The sequence below is a fragment of the Mauremys reevesii genome, linkage group 9, assembly GCF_016161935.1.
Source record: "Mauremys reevesii isolate NIE-2019 linkage group 9, ASM1616193v1, whole genome shotgun sequence".
Taxonomy (NCBI): Eukaryota; Metazoa; Chordata; order Testudines; family Geoemydidae; genus Mauremys; species Mauremys reevesii.
In genome coordinates, this window is record NC_052631.1 from 14,467,022 (window position 1) to 14,485,600 (window position 18,579).

General features: G+C 43.4%; 1 protein-coding gene across 3 annotated transcripts; it reads left to right on the top strand.

Annotated features, from left to right (window-relative positions):
• The first annotated feature begins 5,028 nt into the window (after nucleotides 1-5,028).
• GHSR (growth hormone secretagogue receptor) lies at nucleotides 5,029-15,762 on the top strand. Of its 3 annotated transcripts, none has more exons than XM_039489243.1 (3): nucleotides 5,029-5,078; nucleotides 10,908-11,775; nucleotides 15,029-15,762. In XM_039489243.1, exons 2-3 carry the CDS (start codon nucleotides 11,010-11,012, stop codon nucleotides 15,331-15,333), a joined length of 1,071 nt encoding a protein of 356 aa, XP_039345177.1. In that variant the 5' UTR covers nucleotides 5,029-5,078; nucleotides 10,908-11,009; the 3' UTR covers nucleotides 15,334-15,762. The 3 variants fall into 3 exon arrangements, with proteins under 3 accessions (XP_039345177.1, XP_039345176.1, XP_039345178.1); XM_039489242.1 differs by lacking the exon at nucleotides 5,029-5,078 and adding an exon at nucleotides 5,721-5,896; XM_039489244.1 differs by lacking the exon at nucleotides 5,029-5,078 and adding an exon at nucleotides 5,721-5,896 and having other exon boundaries at nucleotides 11,164-11,775.
• Nucleotides 15,763-18,579: the final 2,817 nt, after the last annotated feature.

Consider the following 18,579-nt stretch of genomic DNA (forward strand, 5'->3'; position numbering starts at 1 on the left):
TCCACTGGCAGGGAAGTCCTAAAACATATGATATATATATATATAGCACCAACAGCCTTAGCAACTGTTAAGGAACCATCATTTTTCACATTCTTACATGTGGATGTAGTCACTGATGATTTTATCAGACCAAAGTCCACGTCACCTATTTCTCTCAAATGTACTTTTGGTTTTGTCTGTTTAGAACTCTTTCAGATCACAGTGTTCTCTTTTTTCTATTAAACCGTCTGTACTTATTCCCGATAATCACAGGGTGATGACAAAGCAGATTAACTGCAGATTTCCATTTCTGGTGAACTCAGTCAGCAAGCTACTTCTCTCTATCGAATATGAGAAACAGACGTACCAAAAAGTAAGTATGGCTGGGCATGATTTATTTTCCAATCTGAGCCTGAGCCTTTCGGCACTAACGCAATACAAATAAAATGTAATAATAAAATACACAACGTCAGGTGAAGACCTCTAGCCCTTGTCAGTGCCACCGTCAATGTTTCAAAGTTTGTTGCCTTGTGACTGCAAAGCGTTGTGGAAAGATGCTGTGCATCCTAACAATAGTCACAACTTTCTATCTGGGATGCCAAGGGAAGAAAATATTATTGGGTCAAATCCTGAAGCCCTTACTCTGGCAAAACTCTCATTGACTTCCGTAAGAAATACAATAAAATCTTCCATTACTCTTTTCCGCCGTAAGTCATTTAATATTATCTCTAGATTTTTATTTAACTGAGAGTAAAAATCAATGTTGATGAATTGGAGAGGGTTCAGAGAAGAGCCACAAAAATTATTAAAAGATTAGAAATCATGCCTTATAGTGATAGACTCAAAGAAAACAGTCTATTTAGCTTAAAGGGGTGAATTGATTAGTGTCTATAAGTATCTACATGGAGAACAACTATTTAATAATGGTCTCTTTAGCAGAGAAAGGTATAACACGATCCAATGGCTGGAAGTTGAAGCTAAACAAATTCAGACTGGGAATAAGGCATGAATTTTTAACAGTGTAATAGACCACTGGAATAGTTTACTAAGCATCATGGTGGATTCTCCATCGTGGACAATTTTTAAATCAAGATAGGATTTTTTTTTAAATTATGTGCTCTAGAAATTATTTTGGGGAAGTTATATAAGCGGTCAGACTAGATAATTGCAGTGCTCCCTTACGGCCTTGGAATCAATGAATCTATGCAGTACAACCCTGACCAAAGAACCACAGACTCCCTCTCCAGCTTAGTGAGTAGGAAGATAAGTGATGGAAGCATTAGTATGACATGGCCTATTAGCGTAATGGATTAAAGCACTGCAAAGAGGTAAAGTTAAATTAGTGGTGCTACAATAGAGCATCACTGCTTAAATAACACCATTTCTAAGTCTCTTTGCAGATGTTTACCTCCATATAAACAACTGTGGAGTCACTCACGGATATTCTGTTTTTTTCATCATCATGTTAAAGTACAAAGATTTTGTTTGTTGTTAGTTATGAAATGGTTTATTAGTACTTTAAAAGCATATGTCAGATTCTACCTGATTGTCTGTAAAAGAGCCTTTCCACTTGATAAAATATATAATGCAAGTCAAAACATATTCTGCCCTTTGATATAATCAAATATCTGCCTTTTGCTTTTCTGTGAATTGTTGTAGATATGTCATTTTTCAAAGGGAGATGTCTCCCTCCCAGTCTGTTTTTCCATTTTCTTCATCTTCCTGCAATAAAGCCACAATCATGCCATGTTCAGAACTTTCAATGATTCCAATGACAACAAACTGTGATGTAAGAAGCAGGAATTAGTACTTTAGTGGATGAAAAGAAAATGGAGAAAACATCAGGGAGAAATAAATGGAAACTCTCTTGCAACCTTAACTCTAGTGCTTGCTGCACAAAAGCAGCACAGATATTTTGAGAGTAAACATATTGTATGTAAATGTACATTGTTGTGGGTTTTTTAAATGTTGTGTCTCATACATCCAGTTAATGGATAGAACAGTGAAAAAACAGTGCTTGAAATAAACAAAAATTAAAAATCTATGCAATTTTAAACAGTGATGAATTAATGTTTTCCCTTTTCCTGGACCAGCACTAAAAATATTGCCCTCTGCTGCTGCTGCAGATAAAAGCAAGTAAATAAATATTTGGGATCTAAACCAGATTCCATCAAAGTCAATAGCAAAGCTCTTTGCCACTGCACTACACAATTCCCAAAGTATATGCATGAATGCATGAGTCAACGGAGTTGTACCTGTTTACACCAAGCCTGAATTTGACCGACAATCGCCAAGTGCTCAAAAGTCCAGCAAGGAGATCACAGCAAACACATGACCAAACCAAACGGAAACAAAAATTATTATAAAAAATCATCTGTGCATCCTCTTTGCTCAGTCTCATATTACTGCTGCCCTGGGTCTAGCCCTGATTAGGTAAAGTAATTTGAAAACCTCTGGAGTCATGATATTGTTTAAGCAACAAAGGCTGGAATGCTGTTAAATCCAATGAAATTTTGTATTTATGACCCAGTCATGCCATTATTCTACATAAAGCAGTAAGAGTTCTGTGGAATGATTTCAGGATCAGGCCCATATTCAAGCTCCACCTATACAGATGCATCAAAGAGAGGATGCTGCCTGGGCACCCTCTTGTGGCCCCAGAGCAGCCTTGCCAGTGGTCCTTCGCCTTCGTTTTCCTCCTCACAAACCCATTTATCCATTCTCCTCCCTTCTTGGGTTCTGCTTTATGAAATTAACAAACATTCAAAATAAAGTTTTTGAGTCCGTCCATTCTCCCAGGCCTTTCTTACCTGTTGTATCACTTCCCAAATTTCACGTTTCTGTACTGGAGTCCTAGCAGCCTCTGTATTGCTCACCCCCACTGCCCGGTCTCCCTGAGAACTGTGCAAGGCCAGCAGTCCAGTTTCTTTCTGCTGCTCTTATGATTCCTGCTCAGGTGTGCCTCCTTAGTAATCAGGGTTGGCTGGGCCCAGGCCTCTAGCTCTTAAGGTGCAAACCACCCTGGTAGAAAGTGGCACAGACTTGTAAGCATTAAGTCCCTAAAACACAGAGAATTTCCCTGTGCTGTGTAGCATGTCATAAGGTGATGTATAACATCTGAAAAAAATACGGATTTTTATCTATGCTATTGAATTATAATTGTATGCAACATTTTTCAAAATCAGGTATGTGCCCATCTTTCATTCCCTTTGTGCCTAAAAGAAAAGGGGATGATTTAACCATATTTATATATAAGCTATTACATACAAATGAACAAAGCTAAAAGAGCAGTATTTAGGTTGCAAAGTCAAGCACTCACCAATTAGGACATACCAATTCGCGGTTGCCTCCACAATCTTAATTCTGACCCCTGTGTAGCTCGAGCTTGCACACTGAAAGAGGTTGGGGTCCTGTGGAAATAATAGCATGTGATTATGTATTTAAAGACTCTCATGATATACCCAAGGAGGCTGAATTAAGGTTGCACAGGCAATCATAAATTTGGCATTTCCTAACTTTTGAGTGCTTGACTTTGCAAACTAAATAATGTTTTTAACATAGTTGTTTTTGTTTTGTGCGTTTGTGTACACGTGTTTGAGTGTGTTGGGGGGTGGGACGGCTTCTTTAGCCTTCCCTTCCCCTGCCTCAACCACTGGGACTTGGGGAGTTCCAATCCTATGTAGTGCCCGTGGGAACAGGGGGAATATGTGCGGGGGGGCTAAGTACTCAGTGAGGTGGGGGTTGAGATATGTGTTTGGGGTGGAAGCCTGGCCTATTTCCTTCCCCATGTGGTGCACCCAAGGGTGACATAGGTTACTAGGGCCACACGATAGGTCAGGGGAGTGGGGAATCCAGCACACATATTCACCCTGCCACCTGCCATACACACAACTGCTGTGACAGCTCCCACCTATTTCCAGTACAGTGTCTGTCTGATGCTGAGGTTTTGGCAGCAGCATGTGCCCAGCTTTAGAATGTTCATGTGTTCCATTATTATTTAAGCAAGCTGTCACAATTATCCTGAGGAACAAAAGTAAGAGATCAGAAATGGTGATTTTTGGCAGTTTATACCTCAGCAAAAGCTGAGCAGAATTTCATGAGACAAAGAAAAGGCACATTAGTAGCCTGAGGGCATTCTTCCTGCCAACCATCAAAGGTCTGCTAAAAACAATGAAGGTGCAAGAACGTCTCAAAGAAAATGTTGCAAGAATTCTTTGTATTCATGTAATGTGTTAGACAACCTAAATGTAGGGATCACTACCAGTTCCCCTATTATATAGAGCTATATGATTTAAATTAGATTGGACACAAAATAATAATATGAACAGTAGGGAACAATCCTGCATTAGCAGTATGTGGACTGGATGATCTGCTATATCTTTTCCATTACTAATGTCTATGATATAGAGCGCTTCAATCTACCTAAGGCATAACAAGAACTGATGGCAGGAAGTGGAAATTTATAATGGAAATAAGGCATATTTTTTTAACAGGGAAGGAATTAATCATTGGAACAATTTACCAAGGGTTGTGGCAGATTCCCTATCACTGGAAATTTTTAAAAACAAGACTGAATGTTTTTCTAAAAGATATGTTCTAGTTCTCCCACAGCTATTGGATCTGAAGCAGGAATTCATACAGGAAAATTATATGGACTGTGTTATGCAGGAGGTCAGACTAAACAATTACAATGGTCCCTTCTGGCCTTAAAATCTACGAATCTATGATGCTTAATAGGGTTGTCAGGTGTCCGGTTTTCAAGTGGAACATCTCATCGAAAAGGGACCAGGCCGGCGGTGCGGACCAGGCCATTAAAAGCCCAGTTGGCAGTGAAGTGGGGCTGGCAGACTCCCTGCCTGGTTCTTGGTGGTTTCCAGGAAGCAGACAGCATGCCCAGCTCCTAAGTTCAAGGGCGGCCAGGGGGGCTTCACACGCTGCCCCAACCCGCAGGTGCTGCCCCAAGTGCTGGCTCCGCAGCTCCCATTGGCTGGGAATCACATGCGCTGCCCTGAAGATGGGGGCAGCGCATGGAGCCACCTGGCAGCCCCTCCGCCTAGGAGTCAGAAGGATATGTCACCACTTCCCAGGAGCTGCCTAAGGTCAGTGCCACCCAGAGCCTGCACCCCAAACCCCCTCCTGTGCCCCAACCTCCTGCCCCAGCTCGGAACCCCCTCCCACACACCAAACCCCTTAGTTACAGCCCGGAGCCCCTACTACACACCAAGCCCCAGCCCAGAGCCTGCACCTCCAGCCAGAGCCCTCACCCCCTTCCTGCACCCAACCCACTGCCCAAGCCTGGAGCCTCTTCCCACACCCTGAACTCCTCCTGTCTGGCCTCACCCTGAAACCCAGCCCAGAGACCGTACCCCCTCCCACACTCTTCCCCAGCCCAGAGCCCCCTCCCACACTCCAAACCCCTCGTCTCCAGCCCCACCCCAGAACCCGTATCTCCAGCTGGAGCCCTCACCTCCCCTCCTGCACCCAACCTCCTGCCCCAGCCCAGAGCCCCCCTCCAGCCCCCCAAATCCCTCAGACCCAGACCCACCCTGGAGCCCACACCCCCAGTTGGACCCTCACTCCTTGCCATGCCTCAACCCCCTGCCCCAGCCTGGTGAAAAGGAGCGAGTGAGCGAGGGTGGGGGAGAGTGAGCGATGGATGGAGGGGGATGGAGTGAGCTGCGGCGGGACCTGGGGGAAGGGAAGGGGCAAGGGTGTTTGGTTTTCTCCAGTTAGAACGCTCACAACCATAATTAGAAAGGCAGATGAATAGAGAGGCAGCTAGATGCATGGAAAGATATTTCTTCAAATCAACCAGCACGGATTTGCAGCTGCTTCTGGGGTGAAATCCAGCAATTGTCGAATAGCTCAGAGGAACATTATGCTATTGACTCCAACTGAAAGTCCAAGAAGAGTTTAGGTAGGTAAAGCAAACTTAAGCAAACTGGAATATGGCCAGGATGCCATAACACCCCTATGATTGCAAAAAGTACTATGGAATCTTCAGTGACTATAAGTGGTCAGGGCTCTGGTATTATGTGTCATCTGAAATAAGTCACTTTCAGAGGTATAATGCCCGAGTACTGTGTGGTGCCTTAGGCCCAAGTCCTAGACCAAGATCTGTAGATATTGGATAGTGACCTTAACAGATGCTGCAGAGTTAGCAATCTAGCTTTTTATCAACTGATAGTAGGAAATCACAAATTTTGGGGAACTGTGAATTCTGTGATGTTGGGGGTTTTTTTTGTTTCCTGCAGCAAAAAATGCCTGTAGGTTGTCTGATTATGGAGATACTTATTATTATATAATAACTAACACAATGCTGCCCTGTTAACTAATGATGGGAAAATACCTCATTACTCAAAACCAGGTGATTGTCACTGTTTGGGGATCCTACTGTTCAAATTCTCCTTCCCCTAATACAAATGACAAATGTATCGCAGGACTTCCACTCCAATTGGCAAGACCCTTTCCTTCATCACTGCACAAACTTACTTTAGTCTGGCATTTGGTGACCCCATGGTGTCTTTGAGACAGCCAGTTGTCCCACTTCTCCATTCAGTCCCTTCAGAAAGTCTGACAAGTGAACCTATTCTCTCCCAGTCCACCAGGAATCTTCAAAAGGAGAGGGTCTGCCCTGCATCTTGCAGTGAGACCCGTAAATGTTCACCACAGTCCTGCTGTTACAGGTTCTCCATGTTGTGCGGCTAACGTGCCTCAGAATGTACAGGGAAAAGAAGCTCTGTGGACACTGTCACACTGTCATTAGTAGGTACAATTTACCAGGTTCTACAACATTACAGAAGGGAGCAGAGCTGCATTTGGTTTTGGGTATCACTCTTCATACAGAAGGGATAAAATCTTCTTCCCATTTAAGCCAATGGGAGTTTTGTCATAGACTTCAGTGGGGCCAGGATTTCACCCCTGGTACCCTTAAGCACTTTACTAAGTGGTTGCCTGATGGTAGAGGAAGGGGATGGGGAAACCAGTGCCCACAAAATAATGCAAAAGGGAACAGGGCATGCTTAAAAGGTAAACTTAAAAGAAAGTGATACATCTGGGATATTATTATAGGGAAAATCTATTTCTTTCCGTGCATGTGTAAAGCAACTACATTAGAACCTCAATTTTACAAACAGACCAGTTACATGAACAATTTTTCCTGACTGGAAAAAAAATCACATAACAAATGTGGTGCTGATGAAGAACAAGTTGACCTCCCTTCACATTCTGATGCCTTCACTGCACAATGGCTTTGCAGTGGTTTGAAGGACAAGAAGAAAGTGATGCAGTTAGGCAGCAGCATACAATGATTTTGAGATGTTAAATTGTATGTACTCCTCAATCTCAATTACTTTGTAGAAAGGAGTCAGAAAGGAGAAAGGGTAGATCTACTGTCTGTTAAAAAGTCAAGTGTTCTATGAGGTAAGGTAATTTTCCAAGCATTATGCACTACATCATTCCCTCCCTCAGAAGCACTTATATTCATACAAATGAGGACATTATATAGACAGTGTATGTATTCACAGGGGATATATTGTTGAGTTCAAATGACTTCAGAGATTCTTCTGGGTAAACATTTGCATTAGGGGAAACAAATCCTGAGAGTTCAGATTCAAGTTTGCCTGGTGTCTGCATGGGTCTAAAGGAGGAGATGATGTAGGGAACCAAGAAACAATTGCAGTCCCTCTTAGCACCTCCTGGGGCATAGCCAGGAGTGGGATAGGAGTGATGAGGAGGAGCCAGGGTCATGTCAGGCTTGCCCTGTCCCCCAGCACAATGACCAGTAGAAATGTAGATAGGGGAGAACATTGAACCCCTTGAAGGCATGCTCCCACTGTCCACCTGAGAGCTCTGGGAGTTGGTTTGCCATCCCAAAACTCCTCCTGCATTGCCTTTTGGCTAGTGCTCATCGGGCACAATATGGTCCTTGTATTTAGGAGCACCTCATAGTTTGGGAAGCATTGGGTTAGATTATATATAACAGTTCCAAAGTACCCATAGGCCAGAAAGGACTGTGACAGGAACACATTAATCAGAGTCTCAATATATGTAAATAATTTCTGAGGGTAATTACTGTAGCTGCAGTGTATGTATCCTCACTAAATTTGTTAGTCTCTAAGGTGCCATAAGTACTCCTGTTCTTTTCACTATGTACTGTATTCCTAGATATACCTGCTAATGAGGGACTCCAGTTGCAAAAATCCTTTCACTTTATATAGCAGTATTATAAAGTTTCTAGGTGCCCCGTAGTACCTTCCATCTCTGGAGATTGCAGTGTACTTTACAAACTTAATAGACAAACTACACACAGAGACCATTTAAACCACCAATAAAGTGCAGTCACCTGTAGGTCAAAATGTAGCAGCTGTTCAAGAGATCATAACCTCCCTTCACAACCACTGATGTCAGGAACTGAAGAATATATCTTATTCAGTTGAAAAACTGAGGGGAATGTAGACAGCCCCAGAATGTACTTAATAAGCCAAAAGAGTATTTATCTAGGACACTATTCTAGTGAAAAGTGTTGATACCTCAGTTAGAAATCGTTTCCTAAAGATGACTTGTAAACAAACTGTAGAAGATATTGGGCCAGATTCTCAGCTGGTTTAAATCAAGGGTAGATCCACTGACTTCATGGAGCTGCACCAATTTACATAAGCTGAGGAACTGGCCAAAAAGGTTTGTTTAATTAACATGAACCTCAATTTTTGTATTCACTATTCCTAACGTGAACTATTTGGTCATACGTTGACACCTAGGGCCAGTTGTTATTTTGCAGCACACAATGGTCACTTGGAATTTCATGGTAGCAGATCACCCTACTCTGGGGCCCATAAACAATTCATTCTAGCTGATGGCAATACAGAGCTTGTGACACACATTTGAGAAGTCTGATTCCACCCTTCTAACACACACTAGATTCTCTCACTCTCTAACAAACAACTAGTTTATCATGATACATTTCTATCAGGTTTGTCTTGAACAGAGGGCAATATGCATCTAAAAGGAGAATTTGTTTTAAAACCAGAGTTTGTTCCAGGGAAACACAATCCCGCTTCATCACTAAGGAGCAGAGAATCTCCCAGTACAGTGGGGGAAAAAACTTCCAAAGCAATAGTAGTTCCTTCCTTCCTTGTATGATTTGCTTTTAAAAATTTGATTTCACAAGTTCACTGCTCAATGTCATTAAACTACAGATCTCAATTAAGAGAAGAAAACATCAGACTGCCTTGCTCCTTTACCAGGAGTCACATAATCCACCTACAAATTCAGTCATCATGTCATTTGCACCCTAATGCGTATCCTCCTCTTCCTCTTGGGAACCCTCTTGTAACAAGCTTAGCAGCAAAAACAGCAAGACACATTCACTGTGGCCCCAGGCTGCACCAGGTTTTTACTGCACACATTGAGGAAACAAACTAACCTAAACCAATACCTAAGGAAATATCAGAAAGTTAGAAATCAATTACAAGAACTATCTGCTCCTTACTGCAGTTTTACACGTGCAGATTTGATTTGCTGAACAAAATAATGTAGCCCATGTGGTTCTTTTCTTCTCGCTGGCCTCCTTCCAGCAGCTGCGGATCAGTTGTACTGCAGCTCTTCAGACATTGACACATGGGGCTTCTTTCACTGACCTCTAGATTTCTTTCCCTGAGAGCTTGGGCACTCTTCCTATCCAGGCCATTGCTAACCCAGCACACAGCATACACTGTCTGCTCCCCTCCTCACACACCCATTTCCCCCTAAAAAATCCCAAACTTCTGTCTCTCTCGCAACATCTTTTACACACTCTCTCTTCACAGATACTAACACTTTGCACCGAAGCACACTCACCCCTCTGTTTGGCACCCCCCACATGCCCACCTTTCTGCCTAGCACTCATACACTGTTTGCATGTACACACACACACACCTCTCTTTTCAACCACACTGACACCTCATACACATCCACACCCCTCTCCTCTGACACAGACACACACCCTCCTCTGCCACCAACACACATACTATATACCCCCCTCCAACAGGACACACACACAATACACCCCTTTCCTCTGATGCTGACACACACACAATACACTCCTCCTTCTGACACTGACACACACCCTTCTCTGACGGTACACACACAGTACAGCCCTCTCCTCTGACAGGGACACAACCCCTGTATACCTCCTCTCTCTCTCTCTCTCACACACACACAGTACAGCCCTCTCTTCTCTCTCACACACACACACCCTGTACACCCCCTCCTCTGACACACACACACACACACACACACACACACACAGAATACAGCCCTCTCCTCTCTCTCACACCCCCTCCTCTGACACACACAGAGTACAGCCCTCTCCCCTGACAGGGACACACCTTTTCCTGACACAGTCACACCCTCTCTCCTCACACACTGGCCCCCTCCCCTCCCCCGGTCCCAGCGCCGCCGGGATCTCCGCACAGCGCGGGGAGGCGGGCTCGCCGCCAGGGCCCCTGGCCCCGGGGGCAGAGGGCGGCGCGGAGCCGCTCCAGCTGCTCCCCCGGGCCGCACCTGCGAGCGCAGCAGCCCCCCGGTCGGAGCCCGGCGGCAGCGGAGCAGAGCGGCTCCAGCGGCGGCCCCGTCCCGGATGGCTGGGCCGGCGGGGATGGAGCTCGGAGGGAAGGTGAGCCTGGGAGGCAGAGGCAGGAGCAGCTGCAGGTACAGCGGAGAACGGGACGGGGGCTCAAGCTGCTGCTGCTGCTGCGGGGGCAGCCACCGATGGGGCGCCGGGCACCTGCAAGCCGGCGGGGCGGGGGGTCTCGCACCTGGTGCGGAGGCCAAGCGAGCTGAAGCCCAGGGCTGGGGGCGCGGCCGCCTGTGGCCGAGGGGTGGCTGGTGGGGCTGGCTCGGTTGCCCCCGTCTCTAACCCTGCGCCGCCCGCCTTTGCTTCCTTCCAGCACCTCGGCGCCGCGGGGCTGCCCGGGACGCGCTGAGCCGCGGGGCTGCGCGCTGAGCCGCGGAACCCGCCCGCCCCCGGCCGGCGCGGAGTAGGCGGCAGGATGTGGAACCAGAGCGGCTCGCCGAACTCCAGCGCGCGCGCCCCGGGCGACGAGAACGACACCTGGCCCGAGTACCCCGCGCACCTGTTCCCAGCCCCGGTGCTGACGGGCATCACGGTCACCTGCATCCTCCTCTTTGTCGTTGGGATTGTAGGCAACCTCATGACCATGCTGGTGGTGTCCAGGTTCCGAGACATGCGGACTACGACCAACCTCTACCTGTCCAGCATGGCTTTCTCCGACCTGCTGATTTTTCTCTGCATGCCCCTGGATCTCTTCAGGCTCTGGCAGTACCGGCCCTGGAACTTCGGAGACCTCCTCTGCAAGCTCTTCCAGTTCGTCAGCGAAAGTTGCACTTACTCCACCATCCTCAACATCACCGCCCTGAGCGTGGAGCGGTACTTCGCCGTCTGTTTCCCCCTCAAAGCAAAAGTAGTGATCACCAAAGGGAAAGTCAAGCTGGTCATCCTGGTCCTCTGGGCCGTGTCCTTTGCAAGCGCGGGACCTATTTTTGTCTTGGTTGGGGTTGAGCACGAGAATGGAACGAACCCCTTGGACACCAACGAGTGCAGGGCTACGGAGTATGCGATCAAATCAGGGCTGCTCACCATCATGGTCTGGACCTCCAGCGTCTTCTTCTTCCTGCCTGTGTTTTGCCTGACTGTGCTTTACAGCCTTATTGGGAGGAAAATCTGGAGGAGAAAGAACATGGGACCAAATACCTCTATCAGGGACAAGAACAACAAACAAACTGTGAAAATGTTAGGTAGGACTTTATATTAATTCCATGTTACTGTTGGGCGTGTGTGTGTCAGAGAGAGAGACATTGATGGTGCTTTAAAGTGGTCACTAAAAGTGAAGTATTTATCGACCATTTTTACGATATGGCTAAAGTTTATAGCAGCAATATAACAAAACGCTTCACTGTGACTTACACCGGCGTCTCATGCAAAATAACTTGGGCAGATATTAATATATCAACCTCTGATATTGAAAAGAATAATAATGAAAAATATGAATATTACAATCACTATTACACTGAAAATTCCTGAACCTCTTTGTATATAAGTTAAAGGTACCAAATGCCAGCTCGAGGAGGATTTGTATTTATCCACAAAACTAAACCCTTCTGAAAGCATGACATTTGGCTGCAGGGGAGCTAAACAGAATAGATCGATGCATGTAGAGCATTATGGGAATGTCAATTTCTTTAAGCCTGTTGAAGAAAACTAACAAATATAGTTAATTAATGTAATGAAAACTAAAGTTCTTACTAAGGAATATTCTCTTTTAGAGTCTGTGATTCTGCTCCCATTGAAGTCAATGGCAAAACTCCCAGAACAAGACCAAGTCATTAGCCCCTGTCATTTTTAATTTAGTATGTTTAAATATTTTCAGTAAAATAATATTTGCTTGTAAAATATGAACCTTAACATACAGATGGACACATCTTTAACTCTAAAGAATCTGACCCCATAAGCACTCAATGTCAGTGCAGTTAACAGGCATCCCACATATGGACTAGATCCACTAACACAGAAAAAGGTAACCCTTTCTGGCACCATCAGTTTGAAAAAAATTACCATCAGTTTATTGGTCGAAAATTACAAATTCTTGTATTATTCTAGCAGCATTGATCCTGTGCAAGTAGTCCTTTCACATATGAGTAATCCCATTGATTTCAGTAGGTCTATTCATGTAGGTAACTTTTTTCTCATGTGAATAAGGTTTTGCAGGAGACAGCCCGACTTTACTAAATTCAACTAAGTTGGAGTTATTGGCCAAAGAGCTGCAAAGTGTGGCTGCAATAGGCCCCGTGTATCTAAATTATTAACTGTATCTGATTGTTTTATTCATTTTTTTTAAATTACTAGGTGACAACATGTGTGATAAAAGCTGTGAGATACTTTGTGTACCTTCAATTACATTTTAGGATCGATAGAATACTTCAGATGGTTAGGCATTACCCTGGAAGTAACTCAGATTTTTGTTTCCTGATCTAAATTTTCAGAATTGTGAATTTTTGCTTATTACAGGAAGAAAACCCTCCATACCTCATTTCCATATTTATATTTCTAAAAGTTTAAATATACCAATTTCCAATCCTAAATTACTTACCTCAATCCTAAAGCACTGCTGCAAACATTAATAATATTTCAAACACCTTGCTTCACACCGCATCAAAGAATGAAAGGACTGTGGCTAGAACCTTTTATTGGACCAACTTCTGTTGGTGAGTGAGACAAGCTTTCAAGCCACACGGCGCTCTTCTTCAGGTTCGAACTCTTGTCCCTCTCACCAACAGAAGTTGGTCCAATAAAAGATATTATCTCCCATACCTTGTCCCGCTAATATCCTGGGACCGACACAGCTACAATTACACTGCATGTGGCTAGAATGTCCTTTAATGGAAAGACAACATTCTCTACCTGATGAAAATCTAATGAAGGAACTCAGTAATACAAGGTGTGTAATGCCCTCAGCTTCCATTTACTTGAATTTTCTGTTTAGAATTTCAGTTGGACAGCTTTAAAGCCTTACCAGTTTTGGAGCTGCAAATAAAAGAAGAGCAAAGGCCAACAATTCAAAATTATCAAAAGGCAAAGTTAGGCTTCTATATCCATATTCAAGGACCTAAAAAAGTTGTCTGGTTTTCAGGCATGCCTAGCACTCACTGATCCCAGTAAAATCAATAGGACTAAGCACCTTTGAAGACGCTAAATATGGATCAGCATACCTAAATTCAGTCCAGTCAAGCTGATTTTTCATACGTATTTTATTTTTTAAAATGTTGGCCTTGGTTTATAATAGTAACTCTGATTCCTTAAGACTCGGTGAGGGAAATATTACTGTCCCATTTTACAAATGGGGACTCCATGGCAGAAGCTAGTTAAATGGTTTTCCCATAATCAAGTGCTGTCAGCAGAGTTGGGAGACTATGATTTCTCGCTGTATGTTCATTTAAACATAGGAATCCTCTTTTGAATGTTTTGTGAAAAGCTGCTGATAATTATCTCCTTTCCATTGCTTTTCAATCACACTTTATAAATATTATTTCAGCCATGGCACGACACACCGAGTAAGTCCTGGCCCCATTGATGTCAGTGGCAAAACTCCCATTAAATTTATCTTATCCAGATAGGATAACAAACAAAATGAGTTTTCTGGTAAAATCAAATAAGTTAACTACTGTACCTAATGAAAAGGCTGTTAAAAACTCTATCCTGAAATTCTTTTTTGTGTGTGAATAGGGCTATTCAAAACAATTACAAAAGTACTGTTGAAACAATAATGCGAGATGAACCGATAGAAAATATTCCCCACTTCCTAGGAAGTGTAGAAAGCAAAATGGGCAAGGGCTCAAGTTTTCAGATACATATTTTTAGCTTTGCTCTTCTTAGGGTAACTCATTCTCAAGAGCAATATATAAGCCAGAAGGTTCATAGGATGGATTATGCTTGTCTCGGTGGCTTTTTTTATTGTCTTTCATTATCTTGCGGATAAATCTTCCACAGCTCCAGATTCATTTTCCCTTACTTGGAGTCCTTTACCCAGATTCAGTATAGCTCTATGTCCTTATACTTTTAATGATAAATTGCAGTTCTAAAGCCATCAGTTATATTTATGAGCTTTGTTAAACACTGTGTATGTTACTCTTAATTATTCTTAATGTCATTGTTTTCTTCACTATATTGTTCCTGCAATCCTGTTTTAGCAAAAAAATCAAAGTGATGTAGTTGAAAACTATTGTACACTAAACTCAGCTGTGATTTATATATTAAATATAGCTATATATTTTACTATATTATTATTATTGTTATTGCGATATATAATCTACCATTAATAATGTAGATATTAATTTAGGAAAAACAAATACAAAAAAACCCCAAATAAATTATGATCAGCTTTTTACTTTATGCAAATCAGATTCTTTAAATTTCACAGTATTAAAGAAGTATAAGTACATTTAATTTTAAATGACCTATTGTTTTAATATCCTTCTGCTGTTTCCATTTCAGCTGTGGTGGTGTTTGCTTTCATACTCTGCTGGTTGCCTTTTCATGTAGGACGATATTTGTTTTCCAAATCCTTTGAAGCCGGATCCTTGGAGATAGCTGTGATCAGCCAGTACTGCAACTTGGTATCCTTCGTCCTCTTCTACCTTAGTGCTGCCATCAACCCTATCCTGTACAACATTATGTCTAAGAAGTATCGAGTCGCTGCTTGCAGGTTGTTTGGACTCAAAGCACTCCCAAAGAACAGATTCTCTGTTACAAAGCAGGAACATTCTTGTGCTTGGACAGAATCTAATGTGATTACATGACAACCTATATCAAGTGCTAAAGCATCACTTACCAATATCTCACAGAAAGCCATAACGAAAGAGAAAGATATTCAAAGCAAAACGTAAAGCAGTATTTCTGTTCATCAGTGGGGCTTGCTAAAAGATATGATGTAGACAATTAAAGGTAAGAAAAATGAGTTGAGTACTGATCAGATAACAGGTGATCCATGCTGACAGAACTCTAGTATTATTTTCCTGCAGCTTTTGGTGCCTATGATTTTATATGAAGACACTGGCAAGGGAGCTGGGCTTTACCATTAAAAAGCAGGATGCAACCCTGTCCACCTTACTTATGTGATTTCATTGGGAGCTAAGGAGAGCAGGATTTGTCCCGTGATAATCCACATGTCAATGGAATCAGGATAGCAATCAGATCAACTTCACTGAGAGTTTTGCCTAAGTAAAGATGAGGCCCTAGAAGTAGTTTAATTCATCTGCCTTTTGCAGGTAAACATTGAATTTGTTGTGCTATGCCATAATCATGGTCAAAAGCATTCAAGGGGAAATGATTTATGAAAGAGAAAGGAATAAAAGTGGAAAAGTTTTAAACATGCTAAAAATCAGTGGCCTTCAGATCATGTCAGAACAGAAGGGAAATAAAAACAATACCTTAGGCAGAACTGCCTTACAAAGCAATTAGGGCAGTACTGATTTTTTTTTTAATGTATCAGTGTGGCAAGGACAGTATTGACATCAGAATCACAATGATGTAGTAAGGAAAACTATTGAATGCAATCCCCACCAAAGTGATCTTTTAAAGAAGAAATATTCCTTAGCATGGTATTTTTTTTCCACTAAAAACATTAAATCGCAAATCTCACCAAAATGCAATTGAAAAGATAGCTATATCATCCACACACTTTCTTTGGCTTGATTGTAAGTACCTTGATGTCTTTGAACTTGCAAGCTTTATTGCTTTAATATTGTAACAAATCTGTGACTAGCTAGGAACTGTCCATTTGTCACTGTGCTGAATACCATGGCCACTCAGAACTTGGTTACAGGGAGGGTGATTAACCATTGGAATGAACAATTTACTAAAGGTCATGGTGGACTCTCCATCACTGGCAATATTTAAATCAAGATTGGATGTTTTTCTTAAAAATATGTTCTAGGACTTATTTTGGGGCAGTTCTATAGCCTGCTATATACAGGAGGCCAGATCAGATGGTCAGATCAGATCACATGAACTGAAACTCCTGTCCCAAAAGCACAGCTCCCTTTCATCTAAAGAATATCAGTTTGCTGTTACCAGTATAGTGCCTATGACACACAGCTGAGCAGTTCTGATTCCATCCAGTAGAGAGCAGTGATAAACATATATACAGAGTTGCTGATCTTTAAAACCCTTGAATTCCATTGATTTTTGTAACTCAGGTCTCTTTTTCCAGTACTGTCCATCTTTTATGCTGTATGCATGTCCTGTACTGCCTCTGCCGTTATGTAGGCTTATACAATCTAATAGCATGCATGTGGAATAGTAGATTTATACTTATTTTGTTTCTTGTATTTATTACTGGTTGGCCCATAGCTTGCTCCACTTAATGAATTATCTGTCTTGTCCAAAATTCCTTTAAGGATAATGAGCCATATTCTGCTCTTTTACACCTCCAGTTAATGGAACAGCTCGGGTGTAACTAAGAGCAGTATTTGGCCTAGTCTGTATCTACTGTATGTTTTGCTTATAGATTGTTTGTTTGAAAAGCATTAAAGTTAAGACTGCTTCTTTTGGGATGTGACACCTGAGTCCATTTTGTGGCCTGATCCTGCACTTGCTGAAGCCAGTGAGCATCTTTACTGTGAAGTAATTGGGTGAAAATGCATAGGTGAAGAGACAAAAGCAGCTTGGGGTTTATAACCATCAAAGATGCAAAGAGTTAACAAATTAAAAACTCAAGGGTGAGGCAAGCCTCTGACTGTTTGACACCAGTTCATGTTCCGTTAGTATGAGACAAGCAGGTAATTGACAGACTAGACCAGAGGTGGGCAAACTACAGCCCGCAGGACCATCCTGCCTGGCCTCTGAGCTCCCCCCGGCCCCTCCCCCATTGTTTCCCCTTCCCCGCAGCTACGCCGCCGTGTGGGCAGCGCTCTGGGCGGCGGAGCTGTGCACTCCTGCCGAACAGAGCGGCAGCATGTCTGGCTCCGGCCAGAGCGGCAGCCAGACATGCTGCTCTGCATGGCATGGTAAGTGGTAAGTGGGCCAGGGCCAGGGGGCTATATACGGGGCGGAGGGTCCTGGGGTGGGGGGCAGTCAGGGGACAGGGAGCAGGGGGTGGTTGAATGGGGCAAAGGTTCTGTGGGGGATGGTGGGCGGGGATGGGGACCGGGGAGGTTCCCAGGGGGCCTGTCAGGGGGCGAGGTGTGGATGGAGTCGGAGCAGTCAGGGGACTGGGAGCAGGAGGGTTGGATAGCGGGTGGGGTCCCGGGAGGGGGCAGTTAGGGGTGGGGGGGATCCTGGGAGGGGGCAGTTAGGGGACAAGGAGCAAGGGGGTTGGATGGGTCAGGCGTTCTGAAGGGGGCAGTCAGGGGGTGGGAAGTGAGAGGAGGCAGATAGGGGGTGGGGGCCAGGCTGTTTGGGGAGGCCCAGCCTTCCCTAGCAGGCCGTCCATCCAGTTTTGCAACACCAATGTGGCCCTCGGGCCAAAAAGTTTGCCCACCCCTGGACTACACTATAGAATTGTCTTTGAGCTGATCTCTAGCAGCATCTCTGCTTTGTTTTTTTTTTCATTTTTCTGTTGAGAGACAAACAGGGTTCTGGTTAGACGCATCATACAACTCAGGGAAATGAGAAAGTTGGGGATCTTGAAAAGACTGTAAAGATATTATCTGCTCACAAACTATGTTACTCTGTATATGAATGGAACATACCCATAAACATTTCTAAATTTAACTGTGTCTGATAGTATTATGTGTGGACAGAAAATGTAATACATTTATGAGAAACTTCCCAATACTACTGTTTACACTATTTGGGGAGGGATGGGAATTAGAAAAATTTCTAATGTGTTGCTTTTATTCCCATGGTAAAATATAACTATTGCTCAGATTCATTACTTAGCATAAATAACTTCTTGCAAGTAAAGTTTGAGCCTGAGTCTCATTAACACTAAACCACTTTACATTGCCAGAATGTGGTAAAGTGGCCTCAGTGCAAATAAGAATAAGGCCTGGTCTACACATAATTTTTATCCCATTATAACTATTTCAGTTAGGATGTGATCC

What these genes read in the sequence shown, in the direction of transcription:
- GHSR (XM_039489243.1), top strand. Translation starts at nt 11,010, where the DNA reads ATGTGGAACCAGAGCGGCTCGCCGAACTCCAGCGCGCGCGCCCCGGGC. An exon ending in ACAAACTGTGAAAATGTTAG is followed by an intron (nt 11,776 to 15,028) that starts GTAGGACTTTAT and finishes TTTCCATTTCAG; the next exon opens with CTGTGGTGGTGTTTGCTTTC.